General features: G+C 40.2%; 1 protein-coding gene across 2 annotated transcripts in view; it reads right to left on the reverse strand.

Moving 5' to 3' along the window:
• Positions 1–18,887, reverse strand: part of B3GNTL1 (UDP-GlcNAc:betaGal beta-1,3-N-acetylglucosaminyltransferase like 1) — a 166,154-nt gene extending 147,267 nt beyond the window's left edge. Inside the window, exons 1-5 of one of the 2 annotated variants that reach the window (XM_080993952.1) lie at positions 18,288–18,887; positions 15,346–15,462; positions 14,249–14,348; positions 9,378–9,442; positions 1,625–1,690 (exon numbers count right to left, since the gene is read on the reverse strand). In XM_080993952.1, the coding sequence (XP_080850078.1) occupies positions 1,625–1,690; positions 9,378–9,442; positions 14,249–14,348; positions 15,346–15,462; positions 18,288–18,482 (543 nt within the window). In that variant the 5' untranslated portion in view covers positions 18,483–18,887. The remainder of the gene's footprint in view (positions 1–1,624; positions 1,691–9,377; positions 9,443–14,248; positions 14,349–15,345; positions 15,463–18,287) is intronic. The other variant, XM_080993953.1, reaches the window with a different exon arrangement.
• Between the last annotated feature and the right edge of the window lie 568 nt (positions 18,888–19,455).

Consider the following 19,455-nt stretch of genomic DNA (forward strand, 5'->3'; position numbering starts at 1 on the left):
AAAATTAGACTCAAGCCATTCTGTTTTTGTTGTTTTCATTCTAGTTCAAAGAAAATGATTATTATACATCTGGCCCCATCCCCTTATGGCTTCACATCTTTCCCTTATGGTTTTTGTTTTTTTTAACAGAGCATCACATCAAGAATGAAACAAGTGCCAAGCAATTTCATTTAGTAGTTATTTTAAAACTATGAAACTGAAAACAAAAATTAAATGCAACGTTGCTTTCCCTCACATGAGCTATGCAATAGCAAAATAAGTTCTTCAGAACGACTTCCTTTCATATGCCTAAGCAAAGCAGCAATTTGATATCTGTAGCAGAACCAGTGCAGCAGGGTTGTTAAGTTGCAGACTAACAATATCTAACCCTTGTGCAACCTCTTGGCTTATAGGTAATATTTTATTCCACATTCAATTTCAATTTCTGACACGCCCCTTCACCACCTGTCCCAGGAGGCGTTACAGCCATTTACATATTAAAATCAGTTTATAATAAGTTATAGACAAGAGGTGGGTCCTTAAAAAAACAGAAGCAAAAGAACACTCCTTTTTACAGTGCTATCTCTTTATCAAAGATGCTTCTGTAGGACAATTTCAGTCTACCAAATATGGACCTTTAATACTGTAAAACTTATTCAACATTAGTAGGTGGGTCTACTTAGCCATTACTACCTTTCCCTTCAGCAATAAAAATGCTTCTCTTTTATCTTTTCCTAATCCAGCTCTAGAGGTGCTCTGACTGTACACCAGGCATAGGCAAACTCGGCCCTCCAGATGTTTGGGGACTACAACTCCCATCATCCCTAGCTAACAGGACTAGTGGTCAGGGATGATGGGAGTTGTAGTCCCGAAGTATCTGGAGGGCCGAGTTTGCCTATGCCTGCTGTACACCATCCCTTCAAGAGTGAAGACTCCTCCAAAAAGCAGCTTTGTGTCAACAATGAAGGAAAGTTACAGAACGTCTGAAGCGTCCAACTTGCCTTTGCAGAAAGAATCAGATGAATTAAGGAGTTATTCTACATTGCAAGTACATATATGCATGGGGCTATAAACAGTGAGATGAGAAGGAAACAAAATACAGAAAATTATAGGCAATTATCATTAGGTACTTAACAGTGTTAATTCACAAAGCAGTTTGAGCGATATATTCTGGGTCACTCAACCATCTGATACAGGTTTAGGGGATGCAGGGCAGGAGAGAATGGCTGAAATTTGCAACCTGCCACTTTTGTCTTATGGAAGCCTTACTGTCACAGCTGAGTGACACTGCTGGATACAACCCAATTGTTACTATCGTTTTAATCTGTTCGCATTTTCACAAGGTTAATCGATGGATGAGTCATTAATTCTGTTTTCATTAACTACAGTGGTCATTTACTTGTTTAATTTATCACATTTTTGCAATAGATAAAGCTTTTAAATCAGGTCACATATAGAATTTTCAGGGAATATAAACAAACAAATAAGGTACTTGAGTAAAAACTTCCAGAAGCATTTCCTTAAAATTTGCTAGATTAAGGAGTACCAATTGCAATCAAAACCGCTATAACATTTCCCAAGCCTTCCTGTTAAAACAAGCTGCATGCCTCACTGTTAAAAGAAAATGACAGAGAGAAATACTCACACTTTCTGGATGCTGAATAGCAGCTTCCCACTGCAGTCTTATTCTCTGGGGCATCATCACATCATCCTGTAATAAATGGCACACTGTAACTATATGTGAAAGAGGGCCCACCACTGTTCTCAAACAATAACTAGAGATGGTTGCCAGATTAACTGGTCACTTTACTAGCCCAAGTACAAAACTATAAAATACACAATTGGCTGCAACTACTGGAGGGATTCCAGATACCACTTTATTTCAATAGTTTATGCATGGCTACCAGGGTAGTAAATTTAGCCCCCAAAAGAAAATTAACATAAATTAGAACTAGAAGGGGAAATCCAGACTTTTCACAGTAGACAAAAAGTGAAACTGTTACCATTTTATACAATAAACCAAACCACATTTCAGAATTTCCTACCCACGGCAGAGCCTAAGTGTTCAAAAATATACTATTACTATGTCTTGCTATTTGTGTATATTGATGTGTAAAGCACTTTAAAATCATTTTCCTAGCAACTCTAGCAAGAGTTATGTGAGGGAGATGGTTATGCTTCCGATTTTATACTTGGGGAACTAAGGCTAAAAGAAAGGCTTCATTAGGATTTGAACCAAAGCATCACTGACACCACTGACTATACTATATTGTATCCATTTGAACCCACTCGTATCTGCCTGTTTAGGTATTTGTAAGTTCTATCAACGCCAGCGTATAGACTGATCATCATGTCAACAACTCATTCAAGAAGCCATATTTTGAACTGAGGCTGAAGAGCCAGTGGTATTGGCTGAGCATAGGGCTCCTCTAGATCCCTTCAGAGCCATCATCTTATTATGAGCCTCAAGAATCAGACATGATCTACTGATTCTACAAGTTTCGAGTACATGGTGGCAGGCCAAGAGGGTCAAATTCTTTTTTTTTTTTTATAAGATGTTTATTGAGATTTTCAAGATGTTACAATATAAAAATGAAAAAGAAAAAAAATACAAAATAAAAATGATTAAAAACCACTCAATCTTTCCATTACTTATTTTTCTTTAACTTGTTTCCCGGACCTCCTCACACCTCCCTTTTTTGTATTCCAGTTCAATTTGTTGGTTCAGCAAATCCTTACCCTCTTTGTTTATCCTAATCTTTCGTTTTAAAATAGTAACGTTAGATTTTTACCTATTAATAACCCATTTTTCATATTCCCTTATAGCATTACAGCTGGAAACCACTTAATTTCTATCCAACATCATTCTAGCATTCATTAATTTTACAATATTTCTGTAGATAGTCTTTGAATTTCTTCCAGTCTTCTTCCACCGACTCTTCTCCCTGGTCTCGGATTCTGCCAGTCATTTCTGCCAGTTCCATATAGTCCATCACCTTCATCTGCCATTCTTCCAAAGTGGGTAGATCTTGTGTCTTCCAATACTTTGCAATGAGTATTCTTGCTGCTGTTGTGGCATACATAAAAAAAGTTCTGTCCTTCTTTGGCACCAATTGGCCGACAATGCCCAGGAGAAAGGCCTCTGGTTTCTTCAGAAAGGTATATTTAAATACCTTTTTCATTTCATTATAGATCATTTCCCAGAAGGCCTTAATCCTTGGGCACGTCCACCAAAGGTGAAAGAATGTACCTTCAGTTTCTTTACATTTCCAACATTTATTATCGGGCAAATGATAGATTTTTGCAAGCTTGACTGGTGTCATGTACCACCTGTATATCATTTTCATAATATTCTCTCTTAAGGCATTGCATGCCGTAAACTTCATACCTGTGGTCCATAACTGTTCCCAGTCAGCCATCATTATGTTATGTCCAACATCTTGTGCCCATTTAATCATAGCAGATTTCACCGTTTCATCCTGAGTATTCCATTTCAACAGCAAGTTATACATCTTTGACAAAATCTTAGTTTTGGGTTCTAACAGTTCTGTTTCTAATTTTGATTTTTCCACCTGGAAGCCAATTTTCTTGTCCAAATTATATGCCTCCATTATCTGGTAATAATGAAGCCAGTCTCGCACTTTGTTTTTTAGTTTCTCAAAACTCTGCAATTTCAGTCTATCTCCCTCTTGTTCCAGAATTTCCCAATATTTCGGCAACTTGGCCTCCATATTGAGCTTTTTCTGTGCTTTTGCTTCCATCAGTGACAACCACCTTGGCAAGAGGGTCAAATTCTTGAGTGTACTACTTCAGCCTGTAGGCGGGAGGTTATTTTTATGAGTTGTTTTTCAGTTTATTAAACTAAAAGATTAGTGAGCAAAGCTATGGTGAAGTGGTATAGTCCAGATGTCAACCACCTCAGTCTACCAACTTGTGGAATGGGTCTGGTTTCAAGCTTTAAAAAGCCTTTTAAAAATTAGGCCTAGGATATCCGATAGACCTCTTGCACCCATATCAGCCTGCCCACACATTCAGATGCACAAAAGGGGCCTTCTATGTGTGTCCATCTCACAGATCAGAAAGCTTGGTAACCTTACGACTTCTGAACGCCATGAGAGTGGATCTTCTACAGGCTCCCACACTTCAAGCCTTTCCCTAAAGATGTAACTTTTCCAATGGGCTAATTGGTGATTGATGCTTTATGTCCTGGATTGTGGTTTGCTACTGCTGTGGGAAGTGTTTTAATTTGGTGTGAAAGCTTTTTTATTGGCTATTTTCCAGGGTCAGTTGATAGTTTTGTGGTTGTTGTTATTTTATAATTTTTGTTGTTGTAAGACACCTTGGACAGAGACTACCCACATAAGCTGCCTAATTTTTTAAAACCCAACTAAACAAAACACCCTTCTGCCCTGTGCCCCCCATAGCACCTATGAAGTTTCTTACAAGTCTCCCGTTAACACACAGCAGCTATTCACTCCTATTTGCCTCTGTCCCAGCTTGCACATGGGCAAATATTTGAAGTGCATAAAGGGGAGAACTGTCCTAAAACCTCTGCTGCCACTGCCATTTGAGGGAGGGGGTGGAGTGCTTTGCCTGTGGGGAAAGCAATTAAGGTGCATAGTCAGGGGATCACAAGGATTAAGAGCTGCAACTGGGAACATTAAGAAGCCCTTGGTCCAAGATTGAGCAACTAGTTCCCTCTCCCTGTTCTAAGAACTTGAAGCCACCCTAACACTACAGTTTATCCAAAAATGATAACAAGGCTGGGAAACAAATCTGTGCCAGTAGCTACATACAATTAGTCTACCTCAAGGTAAAACAAAAAACTTGAAAGTAAACCATCCAGCTTATCAGTTGTAGAAACCTGGTGAAAAAGAGTCATAAGACTTTTTTCATACATTTGTCGAGTTCCTAACTAGAGCATAATGTTTTTTTCAAAGACATGTCAGGAAGAAAATGGTCAACTGAGCACACACCTAGACAACATATAGAAGTACATAAAATGAATTGCAGTGGCATGAATAAAGCAGGCATACAACAGAATTAGTGCATCTTTTTGCAGCATTAGTTTAGAAGAAATGAACTACTCCAACCCCACTTTATAATCACTAACCTAAAATGTAATAATCAGATTGCTCTTATTCAATTATGCTAAAAGTTGAAATCAATATAATACAACACAGCTATAAACTGATATACGTTTTAGAAGCTGCGGGATACTATCATGGCCAGTTGGATTTGGGGGGGGGGGGTTACCCTTGCTGAAGTTCTCCAGGCATTTTTTTTTTTGTCCTTTTTCAACCCCTTCCACAATATTCCATCTCTAGCTGAAGCAATTTCAATTTTTTAACTGCTTAGGAACATTTCTGTGTCTGCTTTGCTTGGTTCTTATAGATAAACTACATAAAGACAAGCTATAACTTGTTCATTATACTTCCTGTTTGTTTTCCTACTGCTGAGAGCCAGTGTGCTGTACTGATTTGAGTGCAAACCAGGACCTGGAAACCAGAGTTCAAATTCCCACTCAGTGCCCTCCATGATTTTATTTGCGGGGGAACTACTGGAAAAGATGCAATACCTTAGATTGCTGTATGCAAGCTTGTGTTGGCACAGATACAACTAGATTTTTCTTTTATACGAGGGACTTCATTGCTTTTTATTCCTAGCAGGAACTATGGCAGTGAAATTGAAATATTTCCACTTGCTCTATGAATAGCAGATTTCCAACTGTTCACATCTCTGCTAAAGAGAGAATGATAATCTTACAATTTTGAATGAAAAGATTAAATGAGGAACTGACTCATTGACCCATCTAGACACTTTACTCGCAGGGACTGTAGAAGTGCTCACATGTACTCAGCGTTGTTTCTTTGATTAACTTGCGGGTGATTTCTTTGGGGGGGGGGAGGAATCCGCTTTACACAGATGCAAGCAATAAATGAATTAATTTCTTAACTCCAGTACTGCACTGGAAATGTGTGTGCTGATCTATTGATCTGATCCAGAAGCCCTGCACGTGTGCATATGGTTTCCTATCTCAAACAACTTCTGCATTCATTTCAATAGTGCATTCATTTGCATGTGAGATCTTCTACCTCAGTTCAAACAAATGGGGAAACAACAGACACATAAGATCTAAGTACGCATTTGAGGGTCAACAGATTCTTAGATTTGAGCAACTTTGCTTAGTTATGCACATCTGCTCAAGTTCTTATACAGCTGTTTTCATTATTATATTTAAAGTGCCTATACCTATTTAAACTTTCTTTCCTTCTTTTTCTCTTTCCTGGAGATGTTCCAGCATCCAACACTGAAGGTAGAATAGCTTTTTCTGTCCAAAGTGTTCAAATAAATGTTTATTTCCAACAAAAGGGACAGTTTCTATTGGCATGAACATAGAATAGATGGTTTACTGTTCAGAGCCTTTGATTTTATTCCCAATAAAATCTTTATGATCTACAGTAAAATTCAGTCTGGAAAAATATTCATTAGGTAGTCTCTGTGTCTTAACACACACACACACACACACACACACACACACACACACTTTCTCATTCTCCTTGCATGCTTGTTTAGCAGAAGAAATGTAAATTACCACAATGTTTTAAAAATTATTTTGCAAAGCAACTTGAAAATCTGATGTGTTGATAAACAACATTTGTTTTCTGTGTCTTTTTCTGTGTTTAACATAATAGAAATTCCTGAAATTTATACACATCCATGAATTACTTGGTATTCTCATTGGAATCAATTTCTCGCTGCTATGCAGTAACTGCTGAAAAACAGATGTTACCAGCTGTGTGTGCTAACATTATCTGTGACTGCTCCTATATACCTCTTTTGATTCTTGGTTTCAGTTCACCAATTCAGTATCAAATTAATCAGAATATCATGTTGGTGTCAGTCATGTGAAATGCTCTTAATTACTGCCAAGACACTAAGCTTCAGAAAATGTTGTACTTGTACATTCAGGTACGTTATAGGCTGAAAAAAACATGTTGCTTCATTTTTTCTAGTATATCAGACATGCAAGAAGAATCTATCGATAGGTGATGGTTTATTGATATTTCTTGTATTTGAACTGGCAATGAGATTGAATCGGTTACGAAATATACCCAATCTGTAATCATTATAAACTTTTAAATAAGAGTTCCTTGAATGTGAATAATCTCTTCTCAAGCCCTGAGAAAGAGATTCTGAGTTCAGGGTGCCAAAACAGAAGATGGGTACTTAAAATATCCTAATTCAGAATGTCCTAATTCAGTTAGAAACACACACACACATTTGGAGGGGGGGGTTTGAGGCAGGGGATTGCTCAGCAATATTTGACAAAAGCATATTTTATTGAGATTAACATCCTAGGAACTACTGTGGTTTTGAATTTATTTATTCATTAGTCCAATATATTGATGGGGAAGGAAAACTTTTTCTTTAAAAAAAATCCAGACCCACCTTTGCAAGGTGTTTTGGTTTACCAGTATGTTTCCTATTCCACCTTGTATTTAGTGGTAGTTCAGTGTGGGTGGGGGCAGATATCCAGAGGCCACACAGCCACAGCATGAAGTCCCCACAATTGCATGTAGAGTTGGCTATGTGTGGCCCCTGCCAACTAGGTTAAGCTTGGTGTTACCACTACTGCAAATCCTTGGATTTCTCAGGGACACAGGAAGCTACCACCTCATGCAGCTCCACAAGATGGTAAGCTTTTGTGGGTTGGGGCCTCCTGAATTCATCCTAACGCTGAGAGGCATTTAACAGAGGAACTAAATATATGCCTCTTCTTCCTGCACTGCAAGCAAATTTATATGCTTTACTTCTACAGATTAATTTTAAAAATCCTGAATAAATAAAATTGTCATTTAACCTCACAAAAGATGAGCCACTGCACCTCTTCAGACAAGAGAAACCCTATTCAAAAATCTACCAGAGCTATAAAAGGTAAAGGTACCCCTGCCCGTACGGGCCAGTCTTGACAGACTCTAGGGTTGTGCGCCCATCTCACTCAAGAGGCCGGGGGCCAGCGCTGTCCGGAGACACTTCCGGGTCACGTGGCCAGCGTGACAAGCTGCATCTGGTGAGCCAGCGCAGCACACGGAAACGCCGTTTCCAGAGCTATAGCACTACACTTTCTTGGCCCCACCAGAGAACAGTGGCAGCTAGCAGGGGGACGGGGGCTGAAAAGCTGACTAGAGGAGGAAAGACAGCTGGTTTGAAGTGCTTTTTTATTTGCTGATTGTATGATGTATGTAAACTATTTCCACTTGTCACAAGATCACTTCTCATTTTTCTGTAAAAAATAAGTCAGTCAAAGATTTTTTTGGGGGGTGAACTGAGGGTTTGTGGTTAGATGCCACATAGTTTCACTTTCTGTGAGAAGGGGACAATTCCTACTTAATCATCCTAGCATAGCAAGTTGGTCTCTATATATTTAAAGTGCTCTGCCTTGACTGTAAAGGGAACATCTAAACTGATAGTAGGGTTAAGTTTTGCAGAATTTGAGGGCTAGTCTCTTGTGGAAGTAGGTAAACCCGATACAAATACATGTGGTTTGAATGCCTTCTTTCCTGAAGGTGGATGGAGATCAACAACATAAAAACATCTGGCCTTGTTTAGAAATCCCTGCTGGTTTTTCATGTGAAACAGATATCTTCTTCTTGCAACAAATTGCTTACCTGCTCAGAAAGTACTTGGAGGACAGAAGCATGTCTGTTATTATCAAATTCCTGTAATACTGGATTATTTGGAGTGCATGTTATGAAATTTATTTCATAGCATAGAGATTGCTTATAATGACCCATTTGACAGTAGAATATTTTAATTTTCTTTATTCTGTTTTCATGCCATCAGGTCTAAGAAAAATGGCACATCAAGTAAAACAATACCTATTATCCAATTAGAAGTGCCTGCTAGGTTGCAGATTTAAAAGGTGTGTGCCACTTAAACTTCCAATAGGGTGGTACCTTGGGTTAAGTACTTAATTTGCTCCGGAGGTCCGTTCTTAATCTGAAAATGTTCTTAACCTGAAGCACCACTTTAGCTAATGGGGCCTCCTGCTGCCGCCGCGCCGCCGAAACACGATTTCTGTTCTCATCCTGAAGCAAAGTTCTTAACCCGAGGTACTATTTCTGGGTTAGTGGAGTCTGTAACCTGAAGCGTATGTAACCCGAGGTACCACTGTATCTCAACGGTTAAGAAAATGTCCAGATACAGAAGCAGAGTTTTATAAGGTTGAATACTTATTAAATTTAAAAAGTACCACATCACCATAACCACATGAAACAGTTTTATACCAATTTATGGAAAACCATTAGCATAGAATGATAAAAAGGAAATGGACAATTAAACATTTTGTTTCAGGTAGGCAATGCATTTGGCAAAAATTTTAAAAAATCACTTACAGAATCCAGAAAGCACAGATAAGTCCCCGAGCTCTGATCTACTGCATGATTTTTAGCAAAGCCCACTGTAGATAAAGCAAAGTTACAAAAGAGTGCATGAGCATCATTGCAATTTGCAATCTAAGTTTTTCTACTCAAAAACACACTAGGTGACATTGAAGTTCCTTGCCAGATTTCAGAATTGCAGCCCACAGTAAGCAAGCCATAATGGATGCTTGAGTTGCACACCCATGACAAGTTTTATTATTTCCTTCCTGGATACCTCTTCATGTATATGAACATTATGAATATAGAGCCTTGAACTTCACAAAGAAATGATAACTAAACCTCTGTGGTGCAATGGGTCAGTGTGTGTCTGGCTATTAACTAGAAAGTTGGTGGTTTGAGCCCACCCAGGGATGGATGTGGTAGCATTCCTGCATTGCAGGGGGCTGGACTAGGAACACCCTTCCAACTCTACAATTCTATGATTCTAGGAAATCATTTAAATTAAAACTCAACCATTCAAAGTTCTATGGCTGCCGTAACTAAATTAAAATGACTGGAAAACACAGTAAAACCTTACAAGACCTGGACATGTTTACTGAAAAGTAAAGCAGGTCTGGGCATGTTGAATGAACAGAACCAATAGCTCGGAATAATTATCTCCTGAGGAATAAAATGAATAGACTAAAATTGAACAACTAATCCTGCCACAGAGCAGTAACTGTTCCAGCAGGATCAGTTGTGTAATCAAGTTTGTCTCTCTCTCTCCCCATCCCAAGCATATAATGTTTCAAATAATTGTCTGATTATAGCAAGGAAGGCTAAAAGGATGCTATGATTAAGGGCACATTCAAAGGTCATAAAATCAGTCATGGATGATTCTTATAAGGAAGCTTGTGGGGTCGCCACTGTGATGAAAGGTAGCCAGAAATTTAGATTCATTGTCATTTAAATCACTTGCCCAACACTCAGTAAGTAGCTTGATCCATATGTTACTGCTTTTACACATCACAAAAATCAGTCATAAAGGCTGACTTGAGTCATTCGGATTTCATAATATATGAATGCTGGAGAACATTTGGTTATTCATGTGACAGGCAAAGTTTAAGGATATGCTTTAAAAAATTAAGTCAAAACAATCTTACAAATATTTTAAAAGGTCAGCACTTAAATGCACATATGGGTAACAAGCTGGTGAGATAAGTGGGTCAGATGAGAAACAATCATGTTTGTTTGTTTGTTCATTCAAGTGCAAATAGTTTAGAAGTAAGCTTAATTAAAAACAAGACACCCAAAGTTTTGGTAGTTAGCTAGTCATAAAATGCCCTTTTGACATCAGCACAATTATAGGATTTCCAAAAGATTTTATTCCGCATGGAAACTGGATTATTTAAACAACTGGTCTAAGGCAATGAATTTTGTTTGGCATAAGCAAAGAATTCACTGCAATATTGCTATACTGATGAGACTCAAATGTTTGTGCCAAGGTTTTGCATTTTGCAAGGCCTGCTTACTTAGCAAAAAGAGCCTGTTACCATGGTCACAGGAGGGGGGGGGGGACTAAGACCCCGTGAGATATTAACATTCCTCACTCTTGGAAAGAAGTTGTTTTGTGTTAGTTTCTTTAAAGCCACTGACCCCTCTCTTTTGTGGGGGGAGATTTCCCTTTTGTTTTCCTTTTTCCTTTTCCATGGCAGAAAAGAATCAGAAATGAATCTTAATCCAGGGTAAACAATCCAAGACGTGAAGACTGTCACATTTGTTTCGTTATTGGGGCTGCTTGTTTCAAAGGAAGTACTCCCTACAAGTTTTAACTACTCTTAACCACAGGAAAGTAAATCACTAAGGACAAAGGGGTCACAAAGATTTCCATCTAAACTGGCTGCCCAAATGTAAATACAAACGAGCTGCTCCACACTGGAAAATGATTACTGCATGGCAACCTGCTTTCAAAGGTATATAGTTTGAACAAAATACACCTTTCCTAACCCAATTTACAAATGACTGGGAAAATTCAGAAGCCATAGGGTTTTTTCCCTTCCTATGTCTATGCATTTTTTCACATCATAAAATGTACCTACTTTTTTAAAGTAAAAACTAAGACTCCCAAACCCTAACACTTCGCCAATCATATGCATATTAGCCTGGAAACCAAATGTCAAATAATTATTTGGTTTTTTGCAGAATTGTCAGTATTTTCCCCAAGTCTATGGTTGTTTTTTCAATGTTACACAGCTTCCAAAAGAGGCTCAGGCTTTAATGAGTGTCTAAGGAACAGTTTTATGCTTCTGGAGTAGTCACCATGTAACAACCCATAAACTTGAGGAATTGTTGGTAAATACAAGGAACAGTTACAATAAATGAGGGGGGCCACATCTGATGGAGGAAATCAACTACGCAGAAAGAACAGCAGGCTTCACTCAGGTCATCATGTATTTACTTTCATGTGAAAATGTTTCGAACTGGGTTGCAATACCACAAAGGGTGCACATATTGCTACTGGTATTCTAACAGGAAACAGCAAACCCCTCCCCTCCTCTCCATGTTATCCTCACCATAACACCGGGTGGTGGGTTTGGCTGAGAGGCACTGACTGGCCCAAGGTCACCTCATGAGCATCCATGACAGATTGGGAGTTTGAACCCTGTTCTCCCAGATCCCAGTTCAGTATTTGCCAGTGATTATACCACACTGGCTGGCTAGCTTACTCTCTGAGCTTGTTTAAGACTGCAGGCTTTTCCACACTTAACTTTTGCTCTGCTCTTTCCAGGCAGAGGTCTGCACTTTAATGGTTCATGTCTAAGCGATTGGTTTCCCCCCTGCCACGAAGCTTTCCCAGTGAAAATCCAATCTTTAAAACTGACTCAGAACAAACATCAATTCAGGTTTTCTGCAGATTGATGTTTGCTCCAATTGCGCTTTAAAGAGCAGGTTTTTGTGGGGAAAGCTCCAGAGCAAAAAAGGGGTGCTTAAACACAGAGCTTTAAATCTCGGACCATGCCTGGAAAGAGTGGAGGAAAAGTAAGTAAGGATAAGCCCTCAGTCTAGCATTGCTAGTTGTTGGAAAAACATTCAAGCTTGCCTTGTCTGAATTAAAGTCTAGGCTTCACTTTGAGCTATCCAAGGTACTATCAACCTTCCTTTGTTTGCCTTTTGGACTTTGACCTCTGCATTACCCGACCTTGTTTATCTAGATTTACCTTCTGCTTAGCATGACCTTGTCTCACTGGAATTTGACCTAACTTTGTTTCCTGGATCTGAAACAGGTGCTAGCAGTACATGACTTGGTCTTCCTGGACTCTGTACCTAGCACAAGCCAGAAGCCCAACCCCCAGCTGAGCCCACTGCCTGGTACAGAATAGGTCATCCCTCTAGGAGATTCTTAGTTAGGCAAATGCCCCCTTTGCCCCTTAGCTTGTGTTTGTTGGGAAAGAGATAATGAGAAGAGGCTTGGAAATCTTAGTTGACCCATTTACAGTTTACAACTAGAAAAATATTGGAAGGGGATTAACACACAGTTGAGAAGCAACAATGCTATGAGGTCAAAACATAGAGATCAAAATTCGAGAAAGAGCGGTTGAGAGGAGGAGGAGCAGGAAAGTGGTAGGCAGCAAAATATTAAATGTCGCCTTTCCAAAGAGTCCCTCTCTCAGAGTTGTTTTTCCTTAAAAGTACAGTCCATCAGGGGTACATTGCACATATTTGCATGTAACTTGTATTTTTCCTCTTTTTATGTAAGAGTCAAATTATAAGTTTTTACAGTTTAAATATGCATTTCCCCCTTTTTTCCATTACTTGCAACTTCAAAATAAGCATGAATAGGAATAAATTATAGATATCAATGGAGAAAAGCAACAACAGGATTACATTACAGAGATGATTTTATGTTTAAAAAGATAAGGGAGGAAAACACAAACTAAAACTTCCTAAATAAAAGTATATGAAAAATTTATTCTGGAAAACAAAGAAAGCATTTCCTAAATTAATTTCATCATCTTCCTCCTTAGCTCTTAGATTCCCTCTTGCTCATAACACCAACATGCTATCCTTTTTCACCATCTCACAGAGAAAGGACAGCAAGCTTTAAAACTCAATACAAACGTTTACAGTTCACATCTCACTGAGCTGATCTTCATTCTGAAGTGGTCACACTTGGCAATTCAACCTGAATCCATTACTTTCCAGCCTATTACAACAATTCCAGAGCTATTTATTTTGGCTTGCATCACAATTTAACCTCATTTGTGCTTTTTCAGTCTAGCACATAACAAACCTGGCTTTTTCCCAGTCTGCAGCAAAGGTGATGGCTCTCTCTCAATCCACACAACATTTATTTCCTGGCCATCTCTAAGCTAAGTTATGCTATATATTATTTGCCTCTTAAACCCGTATTGAAAAACTGACTAGAGAACTGAGGAAAAACTGGTGTGAATTTCCAGCAATGTAAGATACGGTGAATCTAACTATTTTCTTTTGCCAACAGAGTCATGATGATTTACAATGTGATTCTAAACCCATTAAACAGAAGTCCCATTGATTTTCAGTGGGACTTATTTTTCTGCATACAGCAAAATCCTATGCACGCTTGCTTAGAAATAAGTCTAACTGTGTTCAATGGGGCTTACTTCCTCATAAGAGTTATTAAGATTGCAGCAACAGTGTACTTAGTATTAGGCCAAATTCTGTCTTGGCACATAAAAGAAAACCTCAGCAACCTCAAAAAGAGAGTCACTTCTGACAGTTATTAAGGAAGAGTCTTGGTCTGAACGTGGATGCACTGACAAACAGAATGTTCTAGAATGCTACGCAACTCGTGGGAAGCTGTTATGCAGAAAACTAAGTTATCCCACTGTCCTGAATAGCTGCTGTTCTTTTAAGGCACCTACCTCCTCGTGGCTGAGATGAATCATTTTCTCCAAGTACCACCTGAATGCCCGCTTCTTCCAACAGAACCTTCCACTTTTTTAATATATTTCCTGAATTGTCCTGTTTAGAAATATTGACACTGAGTAGGTATAATGTTTAAAAGTTAAACATTTAATTCCCCGCATTTCTTTCCCACATCTTATTGCTACATGTGAGAAGGGATAAGGTCACTGCAAAGTCACAGCCGAGTCATCATACTGATTTAAACTGCACTTTTATGAGTATTTGCCCACAATCTGACACCAATGACATCTTCCATTGCTTTTCAGGCAGACTTGGACATCATCAGGAGTTTCTGGAAGGCTCTGCTGAGGAGCACAACTTCCTCTTCTCTGAAGAGGAGTGATCAGGTAGGCAGTGAGTCCCAGGAAAAGCACACAGATCCCTGTGGGCTGCTGGGTGGCAAAAGAGGAAGACAGCTCGAGGAGGAAGGGTTTCACACAAAGACCAAACCCAGCTGCAAGGTACCTCAGCCTCAGCCTTTTCTTTATCCCACTACTACCCCCAGAGCTTTCAGAGCTCAAGCTGATTGCAGAAGAGCTGGCTGGAGCTACAGTACTGCACCCAAGCTCAACAGATGACACTAACAAAATGGCACCAAGACATGGGGATGGAGAGAGAACAGAACTCCTTTCAAAAGCCAGAGCAAAATGACTGTCCCCTCTTCCATTTCAATCCAGCTCATTTCCTGAAAGTCCCTTTGCAAAACAGTCAGTTTTGATACAACAATTATGCTACATCGGGGAGAGAGCCCTTTTCATTCCCACAAACTAAGGAATTGGGAGCAGGAGGAAGAAGGAAAAGGGAGTATGTCTATGTGTGTTAAAGGTGTGAGTTTGCATCTCTGACAGCACACACTATTGGGACTGACCACTCCCCCCCAGTCCACTTCGGAAGGTGGGTCCCTGACAGCATTCCAGCAGGGTAATAAAACTCTCACCCCCAAAAAGGTCCCCCACCCCTGGCGAAATAAACACAGTAAGAACACATTCCTGGAATTGGTATTCAAATGATAATCGTGCAGTAGAACTAGAACAGTAAACTGACAGGTACATACCATACTAGCATCGTTAAAAACAGATATTTCCATGGAACCCTGGAAGTCTTGCTCCAGAACAGACTTCAGGCATTCATCCAGCCAACACTCAGCATTGTAAACTGGCAGAATTATGGACTACAAGGAGTAAGAATACATGACATAGAATCAGCAAAAATGCACCAACATTTTATTCCGTGCTCCACAAAAAGTTTACTTTTATTATACCCACTAATCAAACGCACACAATAGTTTTTGAGCAGAAAACAAAGGACACTGTCGTTTTCTTTCCAAACAGCTTTTTATCCTTCAATATTGCTCTGTTATTTATTACTGTTATTTTAACAACTAATAAATTGAAATGAAAATTAGTAGTAGTTATTTCTTCTATGAACTGCTTCAAACTGGCATAATTTCACACTTATCAATTACACAGTTCTTTATCAAGAATAGTAAACTAATTCCGTATTTCATAATCCTCTAGTTTAAATCAAGTTTCATAAATTCAAAATCTTATTATTCTAATATTATTATAACTGGATGAAGAGATGAACTCCTGTAACCAATAACATTGGAGCAGCATTATCAAGCCATAGCACATATTTGTTATTCAATTGTTAACACTTTTTTTCTCTAAACAATTAGTCACACAGCAAAATGTGGTTTGCTAAAAGGACAAAAATAACCCCCCCCCCCCCATTTTCATTTAGAGTCAACACTTAAGTTCACTTTCAGTATCTCTTTTTTGCTATGTTCAGGGAAATGCAAGCATGCATGCCCATGTCTTAAGAAATGAGCAGCTAAATCAGGGATGAAGAACCTGTGGTCCCCCAAATGTTGAACTTCCAACAGTGAGGGATTATAGGAGGAGTTTCAATAAAACAACATCTGGAAGGTCACAAGTTCCCCATCCCTGATTATTCCCCTTGGGAAATAATGTACCGTATGTGCAAAGGTCTACAAATCTGATTGTCAAGCTCACATGGTAAGCATACCTTCCCCATGTACTTTAGAGGCACTATGAATATGAAGTCCCCACCCTCCTCCTGATTTTAAGCTGTATATTTAAGTTGTATATGTGCTCAAAGTGGTTCACAGAAAAATCAAAGTCTAAATACAGTAAAACAATAATTACAAGGCATAGTAAATATATATATAATCAATGACTAATGGTTCATTTCACATATATCAATGTTTAAATAAGCATGCAACTTAATAACATGTCATGTCAAAGTATCCATTAAGCAACTCCCTTATAAAGGCTCCTGGGGCTGGAGGGTGAGGCAACACAGGTGAAACCAACCATTTCCTGATGGCAACCACAGAGTTTCTCTCCCCTCGCATTTCTTCCTCTGAAAACAGTTCCTTTAAGAAGGCTCCTAGGTCTAGGGCAGGCATGTCCAACAGGTAAATTGTGATCTACCAGCAGATCACTGGTAGATCATTGGCTCCCCCCAAAGAAGCTGAACAACTGTGGCTCCCCTAAAAAAGCTCAACATTTTACCTCCTCCCTGAAAAAACTCAATAACTTTGACCTGAACCCCAAAAAAGAGGGTAGACCACGGCCAGTTTTTAACTGTTGAGTAGATCACAGTCTCTTGGGAGTTGGCCAAGGCAGACAGAAAGGCCAACAGAGCCTCTCACCCCTTATTTAGCAAAGCTCTCTAGAAGCTAGCTTAGGAAACATACATCTTCCCAAGGAGCATATCATGCTTAAAAGTATGTTTACAATGAGCACCCTTAGGATATCCAGACTTATCTCAGAAATGAGCGTATCTTTTCCACAACATGCTTTTAAACATACACGGTTATTGGAAGCATTCCCAGCAGCCCTTAAGTTCAGGAACGTAAAAGTAGGCGCTAACTTAACAGTGCATGCTAATAGCATGTGACAAAACCACGACTATTATTGCTATTTTAAGGAACAAGCTGATTTGGATGGGGAAAATTTACAACAGAAAAGCAATATGCTGGGAAGCACACTTCTCCACTTCAAGTCAGCCCCTTCTGGAGTGGCTTTCTTTTCAAAACAAGCAAACAAACCACAGCTGACAAGGTTTTGTTACATGCATTTGAACGAACCTTTAGCCCTCAAGATTACACCATCTTGCTTCTCTAGAACAACCCACACAGCTGGGGAAAGGCCTCAAACAATGACTATTACAGTATTATTGTTACTCTTTATTGAATTTGTTAGTCATTTTAATTTGCCCAGGCCAACCCAAAGCCACCTACAACCCAACAAGGAGGGAAAAAATCCCCCACATGATACATTAAAACCAAGAGAAAGAAGAAATACATTGAAAACATCCCATCCACTTCCAAAAGGCCACAAATAGTTAAAGGCCAAACGCCTGGCAATAGAGTTTTGCCTGGCACCTAACGATATAGCGTATAATGATGGCACCAGGCAAACTTCCCATGGCACCCTCCTAACGTTTTGACCACAAATCCCACCAGCATGGCCTAATGGTCAGAGATAATGAGATTTGTAGTTCAAAACATCTGGAGCACACCCCATTAGCTACCCCTGGTAGCATCAGCCTGACCAAAAAAAAATACCTTGTTGCTAAGGATATGTTTGCTGATTCTCTGCAGCAGCTCACATTAACAACCATTCCTGAAGTTGAGTATACAGTGGTACCTCAGTTACATACGCTTCAGGTTACATACGCTTCAGATTCCAAACTCCGCTAACCCAGAAATGGTACCTTGAGTTAAGAACTTTGCTTCAGAATGAGAACAGAAATCGTGCTCTGGCAGCACGGCAGCAGCAGGAGGCCCCATTAGCTAGAGTGGTGCTTCAGGTTAAGTACAGTTTCAGGTTAAGAACGGACCTCCGGAACGAATTAAGTACTTAACCCGAGGTACCACTGTACAGCATTTAGATTCACCACCCATTGACAAACTTTGCAGATGTACAAAGACAACCGAGAACGAAAGCAGAACAATATGGAACATACCACCTGAATCTCACTGCTTTCTCTGCCTTCCCTACTGAATGATGCGGCGGACTGTGACTGAAGCCTGTCCGGTAAGTGAGGAGATGGGGCGACTGGACTTTGGCGCTGGTAAAGCCCTGAGCCACCACCAACACAGGTGCCTTCTTGCAAAAAGGGGCTCCCATGTCCCCCAGAGACCCCTTTGGCCATCTCCATCCCTGACCTTTACACACTCAGAAAAAGGAAGGGAAAAATGAGGGCCGTGGGAGGGGGCAGCAGTGCACGTGGCATCTCACAGACCAGGACTTCTTTATAGCTGCCGCAACGTGGGGCTGCACAGCACCTTCTGCAAAAAGTAGATGAGAGTGAGAGAGCTGCCAGGTGAAGCCTGAGGGACACGTGGGAAGGTGCTTTTAAAAAAGCCCCAGGAGAGAGACGTATAAAAACAAAGTGCAGAGAGAAGAACTCTGAAAGCCAGGTATAAGGAGGCGAGGAAATGGGTGGAAATTAATAATAATAATAATAATAATAATAAGGTGGGGGAAGGAAGCCACACAGAGAAGAGGAAATACTAAGCGGGCAAGCGGGCGGCGAGCGGGCGCAGAGACTCTGCCTTCTTCTGCTCCCCGCCCTGCGCGTGCGCGGAGCCTTCCCGCCTCCCTCTCCCCCGCCGCTTCCGAGGTTCTGCGGGCGCCCAACCGGAGAAGCCGCGCGCGCATCCCCGCCTCTTGCTCCTTCCCCTTTCGGAGGTGAAATAGAGATGGCAACGGCTAGAGCGGCGCTAGGGAGGCGCCGCCTGCGGTGTCGTTACCGAACGCGACAGGCGAGCGCGCGAGTCGGGAGTGGCGTGGGCAGTGGGGACCCGGGAAGGAGAGCTGATATTGCATGGGTTTGGGGCGGTGGCCGTATTTATTTCCGACATCATCCTGGCCGGTTAGAGAGAGAGAGACAGACAGACAGACAGACACGGAGAGAGACGCACATGCTCAACGTGCTGGCCGTCGTTTCCCTTTTTCCCTACAAAGATGCGCTTGAAAACAACAGCCGCCAAACTCTAAAAGCACTTTGCACAAGGCGTTGTGCCGTTTTTTCGGTTTTTTAAAACGCAGCTGCCAGTCGGGTGACAGGCACTCTGCGTATGAAGAGATCTTTTGCGTTGTATTATTATTATTAATAATAATAAACTTGG

Source organism: Podarcis pityusensis, assembly GCF_964106645.2.
Source record: "Podarcis pityusensis genome assembly, chromosome: 2".
NCBI lineage: Eukaryota > Metazoa > Chordata > Lepidosauria > Squamata > Lacertidae > Podarcis > Podarcis pityusensis.